The sequence below is a fragment of the Eucyclogobius newberryi genome, unplaced genomic scaffold, assembly GCF_026437365.1.
Source record: "Eucyclogobius newberryi isolate DKJ021-1_F unplaced genomic scaffold, fEucNew1.0.hap1 SCAF_14, whole genome shotgun sequence".
Classification (NCBI taxonomy): domain Eukaryota; kingdom Metazoa; phylum Chordata; class Actinopteri; order Gobiiformes; family Gobiidae; genus Eucyclogobius; species Eucyclogobius newberryi.
Window position 1 is genome coordinate 27275258 of NW_027315768.1, and position 18484 is coordinate 27293741.

General features: G+C 39.0%; 1 protein-coding gene across 6 annotated transcripts in view; it reads left to right on the forward strand.

Annotated features, from left to right (window-relative positions):
• The window catches only part of stxbp5l (syntaxin binding protein 5L), a 209402-nt gene that overhangs the window by 129769 nt on the left and 61149 nt on the right, over positions 1 to 18484 (forward strand). For all 6 annotated transcript variants that reach the window (XM_072445162.1, XM_072445164.1, XM_072445166.1 and 3 more), the window contains exons 6-8: positions 684 to 747; positions 10044 to 10127; positions 17463 to 17586. In XM_072445162.1, the coding sequence (XP_072301263.1) occupies positions 684 to 747; positions 10044 to 10127; positions 17463 to 17586 (272 nt within the window). The remainder of the gene's footprint in view (positions 1 to 683; positions 748 to 10043; positions 10128 to 17462; positions 17587 to 18484) is intronic.

Genomic DNA, 18484 nt, shown 5'->3' on the forward strand with positions numbered 1-18484 from the left:
ATGGCAGCTACATTTCACCCCTGAGAGTGAGGCCAGGGACTGAGGGAGCATGTTGTGGTTATCACACTCAAACATAAAAGGTGCACATCAGTGAATTGGAATATGTATTAAAAAACAATATTATCTGGACTACACTTTATATAGAATAAAATACATATGAAAAGCCATTTTTATAACAAAAATGGCATCATTATTAGTTTAAAATGTCAAAAAAAGTGATATTCATCAATAATACATTTTATTAGCAAATTTAATTTCAATATTTATTTGATTTTATGTATTTGTGTATAAATGTATAGTAGAAATAATTGACTATTCGACTACTGAAATAATTGTTAGTTGCAGCTCTATTTTCAAAGCTTTTACGGCTTCATTGGATGGTGTGAATTGGGAGTAAGGAGCAGAGAGAGACATTCAGTATAACGGAGCCAATATTCAAATTATACCAAGCACAATAGTTTAAAATATTATCAAACCTACCGAATTGTAAAGCTCAGAGATTGACCTTGTCAAGGATCACTCATTTTGTACCAAATATTCTCTGTCCCGTGCATGAACTGAATACTTCATGAGAATACTTCAGAGTTCACACACCTCCACACTGTATTAAAATGTGGCTATTTTATAAAATGTTCACTTGTCTGCTCTTCTCATCCTCTTTCCTCTTTTGTCTCTTGTCACAGATCGACTAAAACTCACCCAGGGCCCGTGGTGCACTTGAGTGACAGTCCAAAAGATGAAGGGAAGGTGAGTTCTCTCCTCTGTCGCCTCAGCTCAGCTCTGTTCATTCCTCGGGCGTCGAATGATGTCGCGCTGTCAGAAACACATGGTACCCTGGTTTTTACCATTTTCTCTTGAAACCCTCTGCCAAAAGCTGACACTAGGGCCTAGGGCTGGGCAATATGGACACAAATGTATACCTCTATATCATTTCTCAGATCTCCATATACGATATCTCTGTGTGTCTTTGTGAAGTGAAATCCAAGCTGTTTAGACAAAAGAAATGTAAATCTACAAAGAAGAGGCTTGTTCTAGTGATGCCTGTTCCTGAACACTTCTAATACAAACAATACATACTATGCATCACACTGGTGGTTCCCTTCTTATAAACTAATAGGGGATTTCTTTTACATACAACAACAAATTTGTTTAATTCATCAGCTTCTCACGTCTCGTTTTATTGGTACTTTGTCATTTTTCTCTTTAGCTGGAGGTTCTGTTTTATTTGTGTAGCGCTTCTAAACTTGCGTGACAGGGTTTGTTTTAGTGCAGCTGAAAAGTGAAAATAACAGTGAAAATAGCTCCGTGTTAGCACCCATGGTTAGCAGTGTAGCGTGTTTGGAAAACTTAGAAACTACAGCCACAAGCCCCTGTCCTGTATGATGCAATGTGGACGTAGTTTAGGTCAGTTTTGGAGCACATTTAGCATAAAGACAGTGGGGACGCCGGGAAAACGTTTTTTTGAATGAAGCTAACGCAGCACACTATTATCTTACATGTAAAAGCTTTTCCTGTAAACTCAAACCTGAGCAAAATAAAGCCTGAGATACATCCTGGATAGATATTCCTTTGGGTGCAGACATGAAGTGCTGCTCTGAGCAGAGAGAGGAAACAGAGAAGCAGCTCCAACAAAGATCTGGACTCAACACAGAATTATACAATGTTATCGATGCATCTGAAATATTGATACAGTACTGAACCTGCAAGACAAAACATGCCCCTGGTTTTCTGCCCAAAGGACTTGTTGTAGACAGTATCGCCGTAAAAAGGAAATTGTTCCTTTACTGGATGTTAAATCAAATTGGTTAAAAGCGCGTATGGCTTCTGTGAGGCTTGTGCATATCAATATTGCAAGAGGTAGTTTCATATAAGGACAAATTGCAATTCATAACCAAGCCAACAGCATAGCTTGTAAAATGTGATTATATGGAGCAGAATAATGGCATGTGTAATAATGGAAGAGGCGGGTGCAGATAAAGGGACGTGCTCAGACCATTTTATTTCCCACAAATGGTATCGAGATGATGGTTTATCTATTTCCCCACAGGGCCGATGCTTTACTTGTATAGATGTGTGTTGTGTGTTGTTTGGTACAATTTAAACCGTTTCATCATAACAAAAACAATGGAAATGTTGCAATTCATATCAGTTATGTATTTGTGAAACTCAAATTAACTACCAAATCTGAAAGGAACTGACAAAGGCAAAAATGTACCATGACGCATGTAAAACACCTTGACTTGTGTTTAATTTTACTGTTACTTTTAAGAAGATTTCTATACATTTGTTTCCCGTTTTATTCAAATAATTACAACAAATGCTCAGTTCAAAGTCAATTTATACTAGCAGAAGTTGTTCAATGAGTTAACGATTATTCACGATTAATGAGACTGTGACCAAAGAAAAGTCTTTAGTTTTCTTTTATTCCCGTGGTATAATATGTTACTTTCAAGTTTGTGACCAGCTTTACAAAACATAACTTTCAGAAAGACAAAATAAAGTTAAATTTCCCCCAAAAAAGTCAGATTAAAAATAAAGTTCTTTACATTTAGGTATATTTTTGGGCTCTATATTGAACAAAACATACTTTCTAAGTTTAAAGGTGGCATACCTGATTTTCCAATCGTAAAAGGAGGAAGTAGGTATTTTCTAACAGCTTTCTCAGATGGAAAAGTGAAACATCTGATCAGTTGTCATCCCCAAGCATCATACAGTGACTCACCTGGCTCTTTATTACAAGTGTCAATAGATCATGTTTTCTTAGATCAAGCCATTTTGTAGTGGTCTGATTTTTGTCACAAAGCTGCTTTTACTCTTTGTTCAATTGCTAAAACGTGCGTTCATTCTGTCGTTAAAAACCTGGAGCAAAGCCACGTTTCTAATCATCAGAGGCTTTTAACAAAACGTCACAATCCAATACTATATGAAAATGTATTAAGTCTCTCTACACGGGAATTTTGACAGAATACTAGTAATGCATCTGAAATAATCGTTATTTGAGCCAAATAAATGTGATTATATTTGTTTACTTGACTGATTATGTCAAAAATGTGTTATCTTGATTTGTTTGCAGCCTTTGGATGATTCATATTTTAATACATTTCACCAGTGACTGCTGTCGTGAGTTTGAATCCGGGTTCCGACAATTCTCTGCATGTCCTCCCTTCTTCTCTCAGCCCTATATCATGCTGAGCTGTCCTGTCTAATACACGGGCCAAAACATCTTTAAAAAATATATGTCCACTTTGAATCCTGAACTATCACCAATGCCAAACTTAAAGAACCAGAGGAGCCAACATTATTTGCCACAATATATGCCACATTTACTAAGATGTTTGATTTATAAATGTTTTAGTAGGTGGTGTGCCATGGTGTCTCATCAACGCAAAAAGGCTTTAAACATTTTACTTTGCCATCTATTCAATCTAACACTTGTTTGTGTTGATTTCACCTCAATTAATTTTTTTTTCCATCTTTCTGATAATCCTCTGTTGTTCTCTCAATCTACTTCATGCTAAAGTCACTCCCCTTCAGCTCTGCTCGGAAGTAAACTCGTTTCATATTTTAACCTTTTTTCAGTTTGCGTGTGTCCACCTCACACACACACAAACTAGAGCTGGGTTGAAAAAAATCGATTTTCCGATTTTTAATCGATTCGCATATTAATGACCGATTATCGATTCGTAGGTCCAAAGATCGATTTTTTTTAAATTAAAATAATTTTCTACATTTTCCTCAGTGAACTTTTACCCCCGCCGCGTCACTAAATTCACGCAGGCGCGCTCGGTCTGAAAATAACTCGAAAACAATCATGGCGTCGGACAGAGATGGTAACGTTAGCGTAACACTTAAGACGCCTGAGACACTGAAGGCGCCGATTTGGAGGAATTTCGGGTTCCGGGAAATAGAAGGGACCAACGAGCTGGACAAAAGTCAAGCAGTCTGCAAAAAGTGCGGAACTCAGGTAAAGCACTTTGGTAATACCACCAACTTAAAGAATCATCTGCGGCGGCATCACCCTAACCTGTCCTTGGGACCGCAGCAGACGAAGCTGGACATGCTGTCACTACCAATCAATTCGGCACGTTCCCAGAAAATAACTGAGGCGATTGCGGGCTTCATTTGTAAAGATATACGGCCGTATTCCGTCATTGAAAACGATGGCTTCAGGCAGTTGATGAAAGTCGCGGAACCTCATTACAAAATGGTGTCTCGCAAGCGAATCTCAGAAGATGTGATACCAAACATGTACCAGTCTGTGATTTGCTGTTTAATATTGATATAATACTAGTTTGAATATGTTGCTTCTTTACACAGTCATGAAGTGAAGGAAACGGTTCAAATACATTTTTCATTTTTAATAACATTAACCCTCGGATCAAATCGAAATCGGATCGAAATCGGATCGAATCGGATGGAATCTGAGAACATCGGAAAAAAACGATTTTGAAACGTAAAAATCGGAATCGAATCGATTCTTGAAATTTGAATCGAAACCCAGCTCTAACACAAACACACACTGCATCACCATGGATACTCGCACCAAAGGGAAAAGGGGCGGGGCTGAGCGAGGCTGCTGTTTTTCTCTCTCAAAAGAGACCAAATGCAAACTGCGATCACAGTCACAGTGTTCACTCACAAATCACACGCTGCGGCTCCTGAAACGTAGTAAAGGCTTGTCAAAAATAATGTCGATTATTTGCCGAACTCGTCAAGATAATATTGTGAGGAACTGGAGGCGGCTGTAATGTCCTGCAGCTTTGCGTCTCCGTGGTCCTCAGAACAACTCGCAACTATTACAGATTAAACTACATTAAGGCTCCTCCAAGATGCAACTCGTGGCTCTAATTAAGTGATAAAGGCTCACTAAATCCGCTCTAGGCTTTAGTTGGTCCTTTCTTTGGAAATAGTCAGGAGAGAAAGGTGAACACGGCGCAGGTGTCCTCGAATTCACAATTTAGCCATTTTTCACATCGTCGATAATTAAACACCCAAATTAGTCGAATTAATTAGATGTATCACCCAGCCCTAATTTTGACGTCATCGAGCAGCCCTCATTAAACTCCTTCTCTATCACACGTTGGATATCGCCTCATTATATTCACTCAAAGCGAGGCACTGTACCTGCCACATACAGAATGTGTTTGCTTCTCACACATGCAGACATGAGAGCAGAGCTGTCACCAGGCTGCAGGTGAAACATCCCCATGGACTCCTGCTTCTGACTTCAGGGTCCAGCGACAGGCATATTGTGAGAAAAAGCCTCACACGTATAAAGAGACGTCTCATATTGATTTCCACAATAGATTTGGCTGCTCTTGGGTGAAATCAAGGTCGATGACTTGCAAAGACATAAAAAGGACATAAAAAAAACTGCTTTTTATGTTTCTGTCAGTCAATGGTATAATTTTTACATTAACTCGGGGTTGTAAGTTGGTGAAGTACAGTCTTGTATCATCACTACAAAGTACTATTGTAGCCATCAAAATAATGTACGACAATGTGTAGTAAATAAAAAAAACATTGTCACAAAAAGTCCTATTAACTTGAAGAATATACAACAATCAACTTATATATTCCCATGGAGACAAGCAGGCAATTTTTTTCATTTTTTTTTTTGCATAAATAAATTATTGTAACATTTAATGGTATACATATATTTAATGTCAAACAAATTCTAAAGGAACAGTATTTTCTTCTGCCCAGTCTGTTTGTATTGTAATCTTTTAAATTGAATTGGATGCAGAGTGGAATAAAGTGGAATAAATAAAATGGATTGAATTATGGGTCAAAAACAGTGGACAATTATCATCATGGAGATGTCAAAATGAGTGGAAAAAGTTGTCTTAACTGCAATACTTCTTCAGCTTACTCTGATGACGATAGAAGTAAGAAATATTGTGCTGCAAAACTCAATAAAGTTAATGTAAGTAAAGTAAATGTCTTGACGGTGACAGCTAATGCGTAGGACAGACAGACAGGTTATACTTACAGTTATTTCTGTCTATGGAAAACATCTCCCACTGTTGTTTCTTCCTGTGAGTCAGAGCGCACATTAGTGACGTGGTAATGAGTCACCTGCAGTCAAACCCAGCCTCACTTTGTCGCAGGTGCTTATTATTAAGCTTTGTTCTAACCGCAGTGCTCGCGGCTCTCAGCGTTAATTCATTGTCAGAGCTAAAGTATGACACTTAAATGAATGTAAAAGCAGTGGTATTAATAAAGACATGGATGACGAGGGTTTTTGAGTTCATAAGTGTGTTCATTTTAATTCATTTATTGTGTGTTTTGTTTCAAACTTGCTTTGTGCCTTTTCAGAATCAGGCTCCTTCACAAGCTTGACTCCATGGAGAAGTTATTCCTTGCTTGGAATATTCCACAGTATGGCATTTCCTTTGTCTATAGCGTGAAGCACTTACAGGTCAGATATCTGGAGAGGCCATTATGTAGGTATTTATGAGCAATTATAAAAAGGTAGGTATTTATGAGCAATTAAAAACAAAGAAATGCAAGATAGATATGTTTAATGCCATACTGTGGGACATTCTTATCATCTCTATGGAAACTAGCTGGTGATGGTTATATTGTGGACCTGTATGCCTCAAAAGTAGGTGATAATAAGTGCTATACCATTAATAATAAACAAATATCCTACGCTCTAAATTTAACTGTACATTTTGTGTACATGGTAAGCCTATTTTTATTTTTATCCTATAATAAATTTGAATTGTTTTTCTTTAATGCATGCCCTTCTTGATTTTATGTATGCTGTTTTATCATTGCTCATCGTTTTATGTTGCACCAAAGCAAGTTCCTATGTTTGTGAATCTTTTTCATTGGCAATAGCAATAAACCTTTTCTGATTCTGATTTTCCATTCATCTTTAACAGTGCTTAAGCTTTCCACACCAAGTACCACCTAAGAGAATATGTGGTCTTCTGAGTGCCACCAAACCTAAACTAGGGCTAATCTAGGGCTAAACTGCTCTATAATAGAACTCCACCACAACTACAAAAGTTATGACCAAAGACCAACCCAAAAGAGGAGAGAAATGTCTTCAAAACTTGACTTCAAATTAAGCAAACGCTAGAACTGTGCAAAGGTCCATGCACCACAGTTTGAGAACCAGTGATAAACATGTGACGTGTTTATCTTATTAGAAGTAAGAGATCATTGTTTCACGTGATGTTTGTTCGGGTTTTTGTCACTGCCTTCACCGGGAGAGGCAGGACAGTATCTCAGGTGTGGCAGAGTGAAAAGGCCCCTTCGTCCCAGTCTAAGGTCCCATATGTTTCTGTCTCACGGGAAACTTTTGTTATTCTGCAGACAGGACACTTCACAGCAGAGATTTACCACTGTCAAGAAGACTGTCCACTGAAGAGCCGTGTTTAATAAATAATAAATGATCTGAAGACCATATGAGCCTCATTAGTTATTAGTTATTATCTGTGGAGGAGGTAAAGCTGAGAAACTTTCTTCTGAAAAATCAGACATTCCGACATGTGAATATTAGCCGTGTGCCAACCTCCTCCTTTCACAGTTTGAAAATCAGACACTCAAAATGAAATTGATATTCCGCTTGAAATTCAGCTGGAAAATAACTCTTAATTTGAATCGGCACTTTCAGTAATGACATATTTTTTGGGCAAAATAAATAGCGTGTTCAGCCATGTGCTATCAAAACACAGAACGTGCCATGTCTGTGCCGAATCAAGAGTTGAAATTATGAGTTAAATTACCAGACAGTCAGTAGATTTTAGAATGATATGAATGAATGTAATATCTAATATTTACGGCAACAAATCCTGTTAAAACGAGAGCTATTTTGTATTACTTTTGGCTAAATGATTACTGTGGTTTTACCTGGAAAAAAAGTAATATTAAGATTATTTTGGTTATAATGCACCAAAATAAAGACCCAATAGTCATACAATTTGTCTTGAATGAATTGCACATACAAACAGTCACATTTTTCCATTATATCTTTTCCTTTTCTTCCTCTCCTCCACATCGCTCGTCTCCTCAGATCTCACTTCAGATTGTGTCAACACTCTTTCCATCAGGGTTTTCTATCAGTCTGTTTGTTGGCTGTGTTCAAAATCTATTTATGCATAAAAGGTGCAATAATACTCTGTACTTTGGTGTATTTCACTCCTCCTCCTCCAATGAGTAACCAGATTGTGAAAATACAGACATTACGTTATTTGTGCGACTGTTAAATTGTAAAAGAAACTTGAATTCTGACTAGAATTTGTAAGAGTGAATATGTTTCGCTACTCATTCAAGTCGCTTCTTCAGTGCTCTGGTAAATAAATGACTTACCCTTTACACTGTAAAACAGCTGCAGTACATCCAGAACGCTGCTGCTCGGGTCCTGACTAGAACCAGGAAGTACGATCACATTAGTCCTGTTCTCAGGTCTCTGCACTGGCTCCTGTGGCTCAGAGAAGAGACTTTAAAGCAGCTCTGCTTGTGTACAAGTCTCTCCATGGCCTAGCACCAAAGTACATCTTGGATATGTTAGTGCCATATGAACCATCTCGGACTCTGAGGACCTCAGGGACCGGCCTCCTGCTGGTGCCAGAGTCAGGACTAAACATGGACCGGCCTCCTGCTGGTGCCAGAGTCAGGGCTAAACAGGGACCGGCCTCCTGCTGGTGCCAGAGTCAGGACTAAACATGGACCGGCCTCCTGCTGGTGCCAGAGTCAGGACTAAACATGGACCGGCCTCCTGCTGGTGCCAGAGTCAGGACTAAACATGGACCGGCCTCCTGCTGGTGCCAGAGTCAGGACTAAACATGGACCGGCCTCCTGCTGGTGCCAGAGTCAGGACTAAACATGGACCGGCCTCCTGCTGGTGCCAGAGTCAGGACTAAACATGGACCGGCCTCCTGCTGGTGCCAGAGTCAGGACTAAACATGGACCGGCCTCCTGCTGGTGCCAGAGTCAGGACTAAACATGGACCGGCCTCCTGCTGGTGCCAGAGTCAGGACTAAACATGGACCGGCCTCCTGCTGGAGGATTTGTTTCTTTGCACTCTTCTCTTTTGTTTGTGATTTTATTAGTTTAGACAATCAGTTGGATTGATTTATAAAGGGAGTTGGACTCCGAAACACGTCAGACGTGTAAAAGTATTTTTTTATTTTTTATTCAATTAATTTTATTGTATTTCTGTTTCTTTAATTTCTTTGTGATTTGAATGCATTTTCCCTGTTGTGTGAAGCACTTTGAGTTGCCTTGTGTATGAAATGTGCTCTACAAATAAACTTGCCTTGTCTTGCTTTGAAACAAACGCACTATAGTTGGGGGCAATAATATTCAAGTTTCTTTTATGACAACCGAGGGATTAACTGTTAAATTGAGCTTGAAAATATCACGTTGTTGGTATGTTTGTATAGCTGTACATTGCAGAACTCGATCAGGCAAGTTCGGCTTTAAACAACATGGTATTAGTGAAGGAAAAAACTAGAAAAGTAGCGATCAATAAAAACAGGCGGTTTAACAACCATAACGTTTAAGACATCACATAATGCAACTTAAAGTATTGTACATATATTAAAAGTATTCTTCCCAACACTGGCTACGGAAAAAGTGAATATTCTCAAGTGATGAATGAGTAATGCCCCAAGTAAGTCTGTTGTTTAAAACTGCCAAATGAAGCCGTTAAGTTACTAGTAAAAGATATGTGCTGGAAGAGAGAACTTATTACACTCCCAAAACCACTACTGATTTTGACAACACAACAAAATGGCTCCGTGGATTACATTTCCGTGTCCTTACTTCTCTCTCCCGCTGGCTCTCTAAAGTGAAATGTGCTCGTACAATGGGCGAGCGGAGCCACGCTGGCGCAATCTGGCTGTGGGAATTCAGAAACACAAAGACGACGTTTAAAAGTGGGACACGGAAAGTAGCTCCAGGTAGAAGAAGTGGGTTTTTTGGGCCGAGAATAATTGGATTTTGTCATTTGAGTAAAAACAGTCCCAGAATACTAGTTAATTAAGATGTTCATTCATAACATCTTGACTTATTCTCTTCTTTTTCAGTTGCTGGTTGGGTTTGAGAGCGGAACAGTCGTACAGTGGGACCTGCGAGCCAAGAAGGTAGACTTCAGGATCTATTACGACGAGGTGAGTTTTAACATATAATGAGGTAAAAAGATCAGCTTAATGGGAGATTCTTTTACTTAAGTTGCTCCGTGTAACCGCTCTGGAGTTGTGCTGTACAATCATTAAAACACAATTAAATCACAATATAAATGCATGAAATAAAAGAACAATACAAAAGCACAAACAGAAATAATCAGTTTAAATTGTTTTGTTTATCTGAGTCATTAAAAGACAGAAAGTTACACTGTACATAGTTCTCAAAATGATTTGTCAGGTACTTAATATTTCATAGTTAAAGCTTGTACTGATGACTTACTCATGTGGTAGAGCAGTAGGTGGGCTCATATCTCGCTCAAGCCAGTGCACACGTTTGTTCTGTCTTTGGGCCCATCGACCGTAAACTGACCGTGAACGCTTTAGCCGCTGCGTTTCAGATAGCATTTTCCTTGGGTTCTGGAAAACAGTGCTTCTTTCTTTGTAACTGTAACTTGTGAGTCTTGTCAAGGCCTTAAAATATTTGTATTAAACAGCTCTACATGGTTTATTTTGTTTGTAAATCAAGTTATGAACAATAATAACCGACCAATCAGGTGCTGCGTTTTCCATGAGTCAACTTAGCTAGCGTTAGCGACAGGTTTGATTGACAGTTGGGATTTGCGTGAGGAAGGGGAAACCTTCCTTATGCAAATCCCATTTGATAAGAATACATTTTTGTAATATAGGGTGTAATATATGTCTCTGTGTTATGAATGATTCAAATCTAATAAAGAAGAGTTGGCATAATGCCAAACCGTCATTATGACAGACAGGGTCCCAAAAGATCATAAGCTATTTTATCATCATCCGTCCTTCTATTGTAACTGCATGTGTGCGACAGGTTGTACTCACTGTGTCATGCAGAGTTCACACACACATGCATGAACCCGCTCATCCATCTCCTTTTCCACTCGCCTCTTCTATACTCCATCCACAAACTAGTGCGTAAGTAACACCGCAGTCAAGCGGACAATATTATGTATCTACATTTGTGTATCTGCAGCGCACACCAACACATGTGCGCTCCCACTCGTGTCCTTCTCACCAGCTGCAGCCACTCTCACTTTGTGTTTTATGATCTAAACATGATTTCTGCTGGTTATGCTGCACATTTATATTGTCAGTACAACCGTGCCACTAAATCCCTGAATTTTGGAGGGAGAAAAGTGAAGCCGCGCTGTGCTAGGGCTGTGGAAGCAAGTCCTGAGGAAAGTCGGGTTTTAGGTCAGTCTCTTGACACAAAACGTCCACAAAAGCAGCGGTAGAAGCTAAAATTCAGCAAGGTATGTTGATATCCCATGTAAAACAAAGAGCAAAAGTTACATTTGCTTTACCTTTTTGACATTTTCTTTGAGGATTTTTTGTGCATGAAATGGGGATGAGAGAGAAGGGAGGACATGGCATAAATTGTCAGAAATTCAAACTCACTCATGACACTGCACTTGGAGCCTAACATGGGTGCTGCCACCTTAACGGCTTCACCACCAGGCTGCACATGGCAATAGTTGGATTTTCAGCTCGTCAAAGAGATGGACTCTCTTCCAAATTTTCCGTCACAGCTGGAAAAAATGTGCCAATGACGGAGCTTCCTCGGTTGATGTAACCACTGGTGCTAATGCTAATTCATAGATGACCCTGGATGTCCCTCAAACACTGCTCACACCTGATCGGTTCTTTTAGTTGCATGTAGACTGGGGCAAGAGTGGTCCGATAAGTTTGGGGTCAATATTGAGTTTGGTGGCAGGGCAGGAATGTCTACAGGGATAATGAAAATTAGGGATGTGCAAATCTCGCAGTATGAGCTTATCACAATATTCATCGGCACAATATGTATTGTGATATTGTGGAGAAGCACTGAAATAAAGCAAAGGATCATGGTCTATGCAGTTCCCTTTGTATTTTTTGATGTTGCTGAAACAAAACGGTGACTGTAAACGTAAAGGAGGTTATTATTCAAAAAATGGTGACAGTCCATGATATTGTGAAACGTTTGACAAAGTTATATCACAATCTTTCAGTTATTGTTACATCCTTAATGTAAAGACAATCATTACCCAACTTTGGGTAATAAAAAAACTGCATTACTATTACAAAGTATTAAGCTATTGCCCTCAAACTGTTGTTCACATGTTGTTGCTAAACAGACCAGTAAGTGAACAATAGAAGAATATTTTTCAAAATGTGATAAATTGAGGAGGAAATTGCACCAGGAGCACTTATTCATGTTTGCTCAGAGCGAGGGGCATGATTGAGGCATTAAAAAGCATCATAGCGACACCACAGCGGCTCGAGACGAGACCTGGTACGATTTATTATAACCTTTTGCACACTTTCAGAAATAAAAACAATGCCAAAATAACACTTGCTGGACCCGCAAAGAGCGCTGATTAGCATTTAGCTTTCAGTGTTTGTTTACCCGTATTTTTAACATGGCTTTGAACTGCAGCGGCGTCGACACGAGGAGCTGGTTTCGGCTTGACTTTTGAAACCAATTACTGCACCTGAACAGGGGGATTGGAAAGGTTGAGGCAGACCGGGCTTTTGACAGAGCGTAGCAAACACCCAGGTACAACTGGAGATGTGTCACCGCGCTGGATCATTAGCAAAGTTTGTGTTTAGCCACGTTTGAAGTGCCAGCGATTGAACAATACCCAGATCGTACAGCACTGTGTTATTACCAGACATGGATTCAATACAGAGACATAAAACTGTAAGGAAGTGACCTGAAAATGAATGTCACACGTGCTTTTTTTGGAAATCATTATTGATGCTGTTTTTAGAATCAGTTATTTTTAATTTTTGTTATAGCATAATAATAATAATAATGTTACGGTAACCAACAGAAACATTGGATTCAACAAGAACATTTATCTGCTGTTCAAGCCTAAAATATCTATGATGATGTCAAGGTTGGTGGTTTTAGGGTTCATATAGTCAATTGAACCATGGAGAGTTCAAATTATCTGACTCTGAAGGTATATTTCATGTCATTCATCAAGTGTTTACTACTAGTGTCCCCCCAAGGCTTTTATGTAATTACATTTTGCAATACACAAAATAACAGAGTTTAAAAAGTACAATTGTGCCTGGAACCAAACCCCACAGGCACATATTTCTTTTAAGGTTATCAAAACATCAGTATCTTATCTCCCCGCTCTTCTGACTTCTGCCTGACACATAAAACCACATTGCATCTTATTTAATCAGCTTTTGTTTGAACTCCCGCTGCCCTCAAACCAATTTAGGCTTCGGACGTTTCCCCTCCGTGGCGCTGATCCTCTGAACGCTCCGCCATCGCTCATCACGTCTCACTCACCGCTCACATCCTGCACACATTCATTATAGGACCCTCGAGGCTGCACCTTCAGCGAAGCAACACCACGACAAAATGTTTTCCTGTTCAGAGCGCCGAGGAATATAATGGATTGCACCTATATAAAGATCGAGCGGAACATTATGACCTGCATGATTTGGAGAAGTCGTGTATTGTGTCGTAGTATTGTCCATGTTTATGTTTTGGCTGATGAAATTTAGGGCTGCGCAACTAATCAGATTTTAATCCAACATCAGATATTATTATTATGCTTTAATTGAGATGTCCAGAGCTATTTCTCGCTCAGCAAAAAAACATGGTTTGTAGAAGAGTTTTTATTTTCAGAAAATGTATATTGAGAGCCATGTTATTTGTTTTGTGACATAATACATTCAAAATAAATTGCAGTACCTTTTTTCATGCCATCCAGCCCTACAAAAAAATGATAAAAAGCTATTTAATTTAATAAAACTATTGCACATTTAATGTGCACATGTTTTCACCAACTGGTACAAATAAAATAAACAAATTAATAGAAGTAAAATGTCCTGCTTAAAGATGCAGATTATTGCTGTACTTGGGAATGGAGTTTCCTAATACAGTGGTTTTCCAAATTTACTGATAATAATAATAATTCGTAGACTTTTGGATGAGTTTGGATGTTAATTTTGTTGTAAGTAAAGTTACTGCACAATACTTTGTCATAAATGTGTCAAAACTGGATCTGAATATCTCTACTTCAAGCCGTTAAAAATATTTGCCCCAAACATGTCAAAAGTAATATAGTTTGAAAACAAATACAGTGTCTCTGTTTCAAGGAATGCATTACGTGGATCAGGTTAAATCAGAATCAGAAACATTTTATTGACATTGTCAGCAAGCAAAAACTCAAACTATGATTATGAGGTTAGTTTGGAAAATATATAAATGCAAAATGTCTATCTCCTCAACATTTTAAGGGACAAGAAAGTCGAAGATGAGACCGACGGAGAATCACTGCTCTTAAAACTTTGCACATATATAAGTTATTCTCGTTGCAGAGTTGATGCATCATCCTGTTCAGTTGATTTCCAGTTTACTTGTGGGTGAATATATTCCTGCTCGTGGTCTGCGTACGACACCTGAAGCTAAAATCGTGGAGGCTCTGTCTGCTCCATGACACATCTCCCAGAGCCCTCTCCTGCGGCTGCGCTCTAATCAGGGCCCTTGTTAACGCAGCATGACAGAGGTGCTGGAAAAACACCGAAATAGCAACAAAGAAAAGGTCACTTGGGGAGAAGGACGATGGAATACAGAAGAAGTATGGCCATGTGTTGTATGCTTGCAAAGGATTAATACAGAGGTAAAGGGGATGTGTAAATCGTAGCCTCTTCTTAAATTGTGCTAAACTAGTTCATAATATCTGCGCCAGTAAAAATCTATCAAAGAATTGGTCTTCATTGTACAATATAATCATAACGTATCTTCTCAGTGTCACTAGCTTTGTCAATCAGAACCATTCACTTTATTAGATCAATTGAATAAGTCTCTCGAATTCCTCTCATTCAATTTGTCCCTTATTTATTCATTTATTCATTTATTTGGCAGGGACAATGCTGTCACATATTGTTAAAAAACAAACCAAAGCAAGTGCTAATTTTATACTCCTGTCCCTGGTTGGCCTTTTCTACATTTACACAACTAAAAAAGGCATCTTACACATCTACACAGCTCATACACTTTGGGGATTTGAATATGTTTTTAGTTTTGCGAAGCACTTTGATTGATTGACTTTCACACCACTTACACGCTGGTACATTTCATTTCATCAGCACTTAAGAGGTGAACATTTTTACGTCAGAATTGCATTTGATTTCAGTGGTTTCGGTGAGTTCCACAGTTTACAGCTCTTATAGGAAAAGTTTGACTGCCTAAAAGACGTGGTGCACTCTGGGATTTTAGAGTTTTGCTTTAAGGAGGCTCTTGTCACTCTGCAGCTGTTTAGTCTCTGTGTAAATGTACCGAGGGGCTCAGGGGCCAGGTTCTTCATACATTTGAAACATAATTTGAGACAACATAAATTACTGAAGCCTTCAAAATTGTATAAATTATAAGGATGTGGCAGTGATGAAAGTGGATTAGTTTTCTATCCATAGTTTTGAGTTCTTGATTGTAGAATGATCCAATTTGCTTTTTGGCTAAGAGAGCTGCCCGGGCCCATGCAGTATGAAATATGAAATATGTGAGAAGATCATAGCGTGCATGTAGAGCAGATCTATTTAAATTATTTTGTGTTGTTATAGATATTTTCTTAATTAAATTTTAGCTGGGGGTTTATCAGTTTGCAGATTTATTTGAAATTATTGGTCTAAATATCTTTTAATTGAAAAACTCATAGTAACTGTCTTTCTAAGATTTAAAGTCTACTTATTTTGAGTGAGTCACTGACTAACCTGAGCCTAAGAGACAGCAGCAGTCCCAGTATGGAACCCTGAGGTATTCCCATTCGCATTTAGAAATGAAGATTTGTTCCCCGCCACCTTAACACGCTGTTACTGAAATGAGGCAAACCACCTCACTGCCTCAGGGGAGATGTTAAAAGATGACATTTTGGATAAAAGAAGGTGGTGATTGACCGTTTCAAAGGCTTTTTTAGGATAGAGAAATACCGCTCCCAACAGCTCACTCCTGTCCTGGGACTTCTTTAGGTTTCAATGAAGCAGCAGTTTGTTATTTTGGTTAAATACTTTGAAGTAAAACCAAATTGCTGTGGGTGAAGGAGCTGGTTGGCCTCCAAGTAATCAGTCAACTGTCTTGCTGTGACTTTCTCAATAACCTTAATTAGTATGGGTAAAATTATATAGGTCAATAGTTGCACATAGAACCTTGATTTTCAGATTTTAATATTGGCACAATCTCATATTGTTTCAGGCCTATTGGAAATTTACAATTTCTTACAGACAAATTGACAAGGTTTTAGCTTGTAGACTTCTGTAACATTCTTAACATATCCAGAAATTGTTGGTCTTGAGTGATTTAATCTGTCCAGAACAGGCTGAACACAATTTGTTTCATATAATAACGTAACATTTTGTAAAAATGTCTCTTGAAAAATGAGACCGTTGTGTGCTGTCTGGACCAACTTATAAAACATTTTCATCCTCCGCAAAGAAGGAAGTTGTAACATGCATTTTAATAAGTGAGGAGTAACTTTGGAATAATGCAAACCGTTTAAATCATTTAACTAGTTTTGTTTGTCACATTTAAGACATAAACAATCAGGGACAATGCCATTAAGTATTCAGGCATTAATTATGGTAGAAAATAAAAGAATGTTGAGTTAAAGGCGGTATGGACGATTTTTCGGCGTTTTGAGAACTCAGGTGGAAGTGCACATGCCACTCCCCCGTGTGGACTGGTACAACACACACATGCGTTTGTTTATTAGCGCGACGGATCGCATCGCATCTCTCGTCTCCCGTAGATTTCTGTCCACTTCTGCGTCAGCTCGAACTGTCTTTCTCCGTCTTCATTTTGCCCCGTACACTGAGGGAACTATATTATGATAGATCCATGCGCTTAGGCACGCGGAAACGTGGGACGAGCCTGACCCGGCTGCAGGTGAGAGATAGGTGTGTTTTATGATTGATATGTGGCAGGACAAATAATTTATCCACGCCACGAGGAAATGTGATAAAAAATTTGCTGAAAAAAAAATCGTCCATTCCACCTTTAACTACAGAAAAATGTAACTATTGATTTGGTTTGGCCAAATTGCTTCTGAAATCGACTCCCAAAAACAAGAAACAAAGCATCACTGGATAGCGATTTCAGTCAGTCCCTAAAAAACGCTTTTAGCCGATCTTCTCAGTATGTTTCAAATAGCATGGGGATTTTGTATGACAACAGCGTGGCTGCTGCTGCATTCTCACCTCCACAATGCAGAGCACGGTGCACACGTTGTGCATCGGCCGTCTGTAATGTGAACTGATATGTCCTCTCTCCTCTCTCTGTCTCTGTGGTACCAGGCCATCCACTCTGTCAGCTGGCATCACGAAGGAAAGCAGTTCATGTGCAGTCACTCGGACGGCAGCCTGACTCTGTGGAGTCTGAGGAACACCACAAGGCCAGTCCAGGTCACCTTCCCACACGGTGAGAGCCCCAAGAACTGGAGCTGCTTTGTTAATGGTTTGTGTTTGAATGGGGCACGACGTATCTTCATCGTTTTGACCTCTTATAAGTTCTTCAAAACGGTTCTTTTGGTCTGTCAATATCATCATCTGATACATTTTCATTTAAACAGACCAGTGCAGTGTTTGCTCATACCTTTGCATGATTCGGATGCTTCTGCGCCACGGTCTGATAATACCCCTTACACCTTACCCCTAAGTGTAAGAAGTTATTTTATCTTCCTCGTCTTTTGCATTATTTTGTCGTGTGTCTCCTAAAATGTGGTGTCTTCAAATTGTATGTTTTTTGGCACAGCAAAACTTAACACATTGTAATCTATTATTTTACATTGTTCTGAACAGTGTTTTTAATTTTAAATGTTTCTACTCTTAAAAGGTATCTTATTCTGATATTAATATTGCAAACCAGGTTGAAACAAATGCCTTATTTAAAGAGGAAATATGACGCATGTTCTGGCATGTAGATCTAAAAGTTGATCTAAAATGACTTGATAACTGAGAAGACTCCAGTGACTTCCTGATCAAAACTGCAGAACTGACTGTGGCATTTCCCCGTACCAAGCAGGAGATTTGAATAGATTTTACAAAATACTATTTGTAAAAACTCTGGAAATGGCATCTTTCTTATTTACATCAGCATGGAATAAAGACAATTGACAAATAGAATGAAAAGAGCAACAAGCCAATACAAAGGGCCACATCACGGCTGCAACTCTGTCAGACGAGATTGCAATTAAAATGTTATGATTAAAGCACATGTGGCAACTACTCGTCAGATCTTTCCTTCATGTTCAAGTCTTCGTAAGGATCCGACTCGGAGCAGGGACAGATGGATGTGAAGTGGCAGGCGCTCGGTGCTG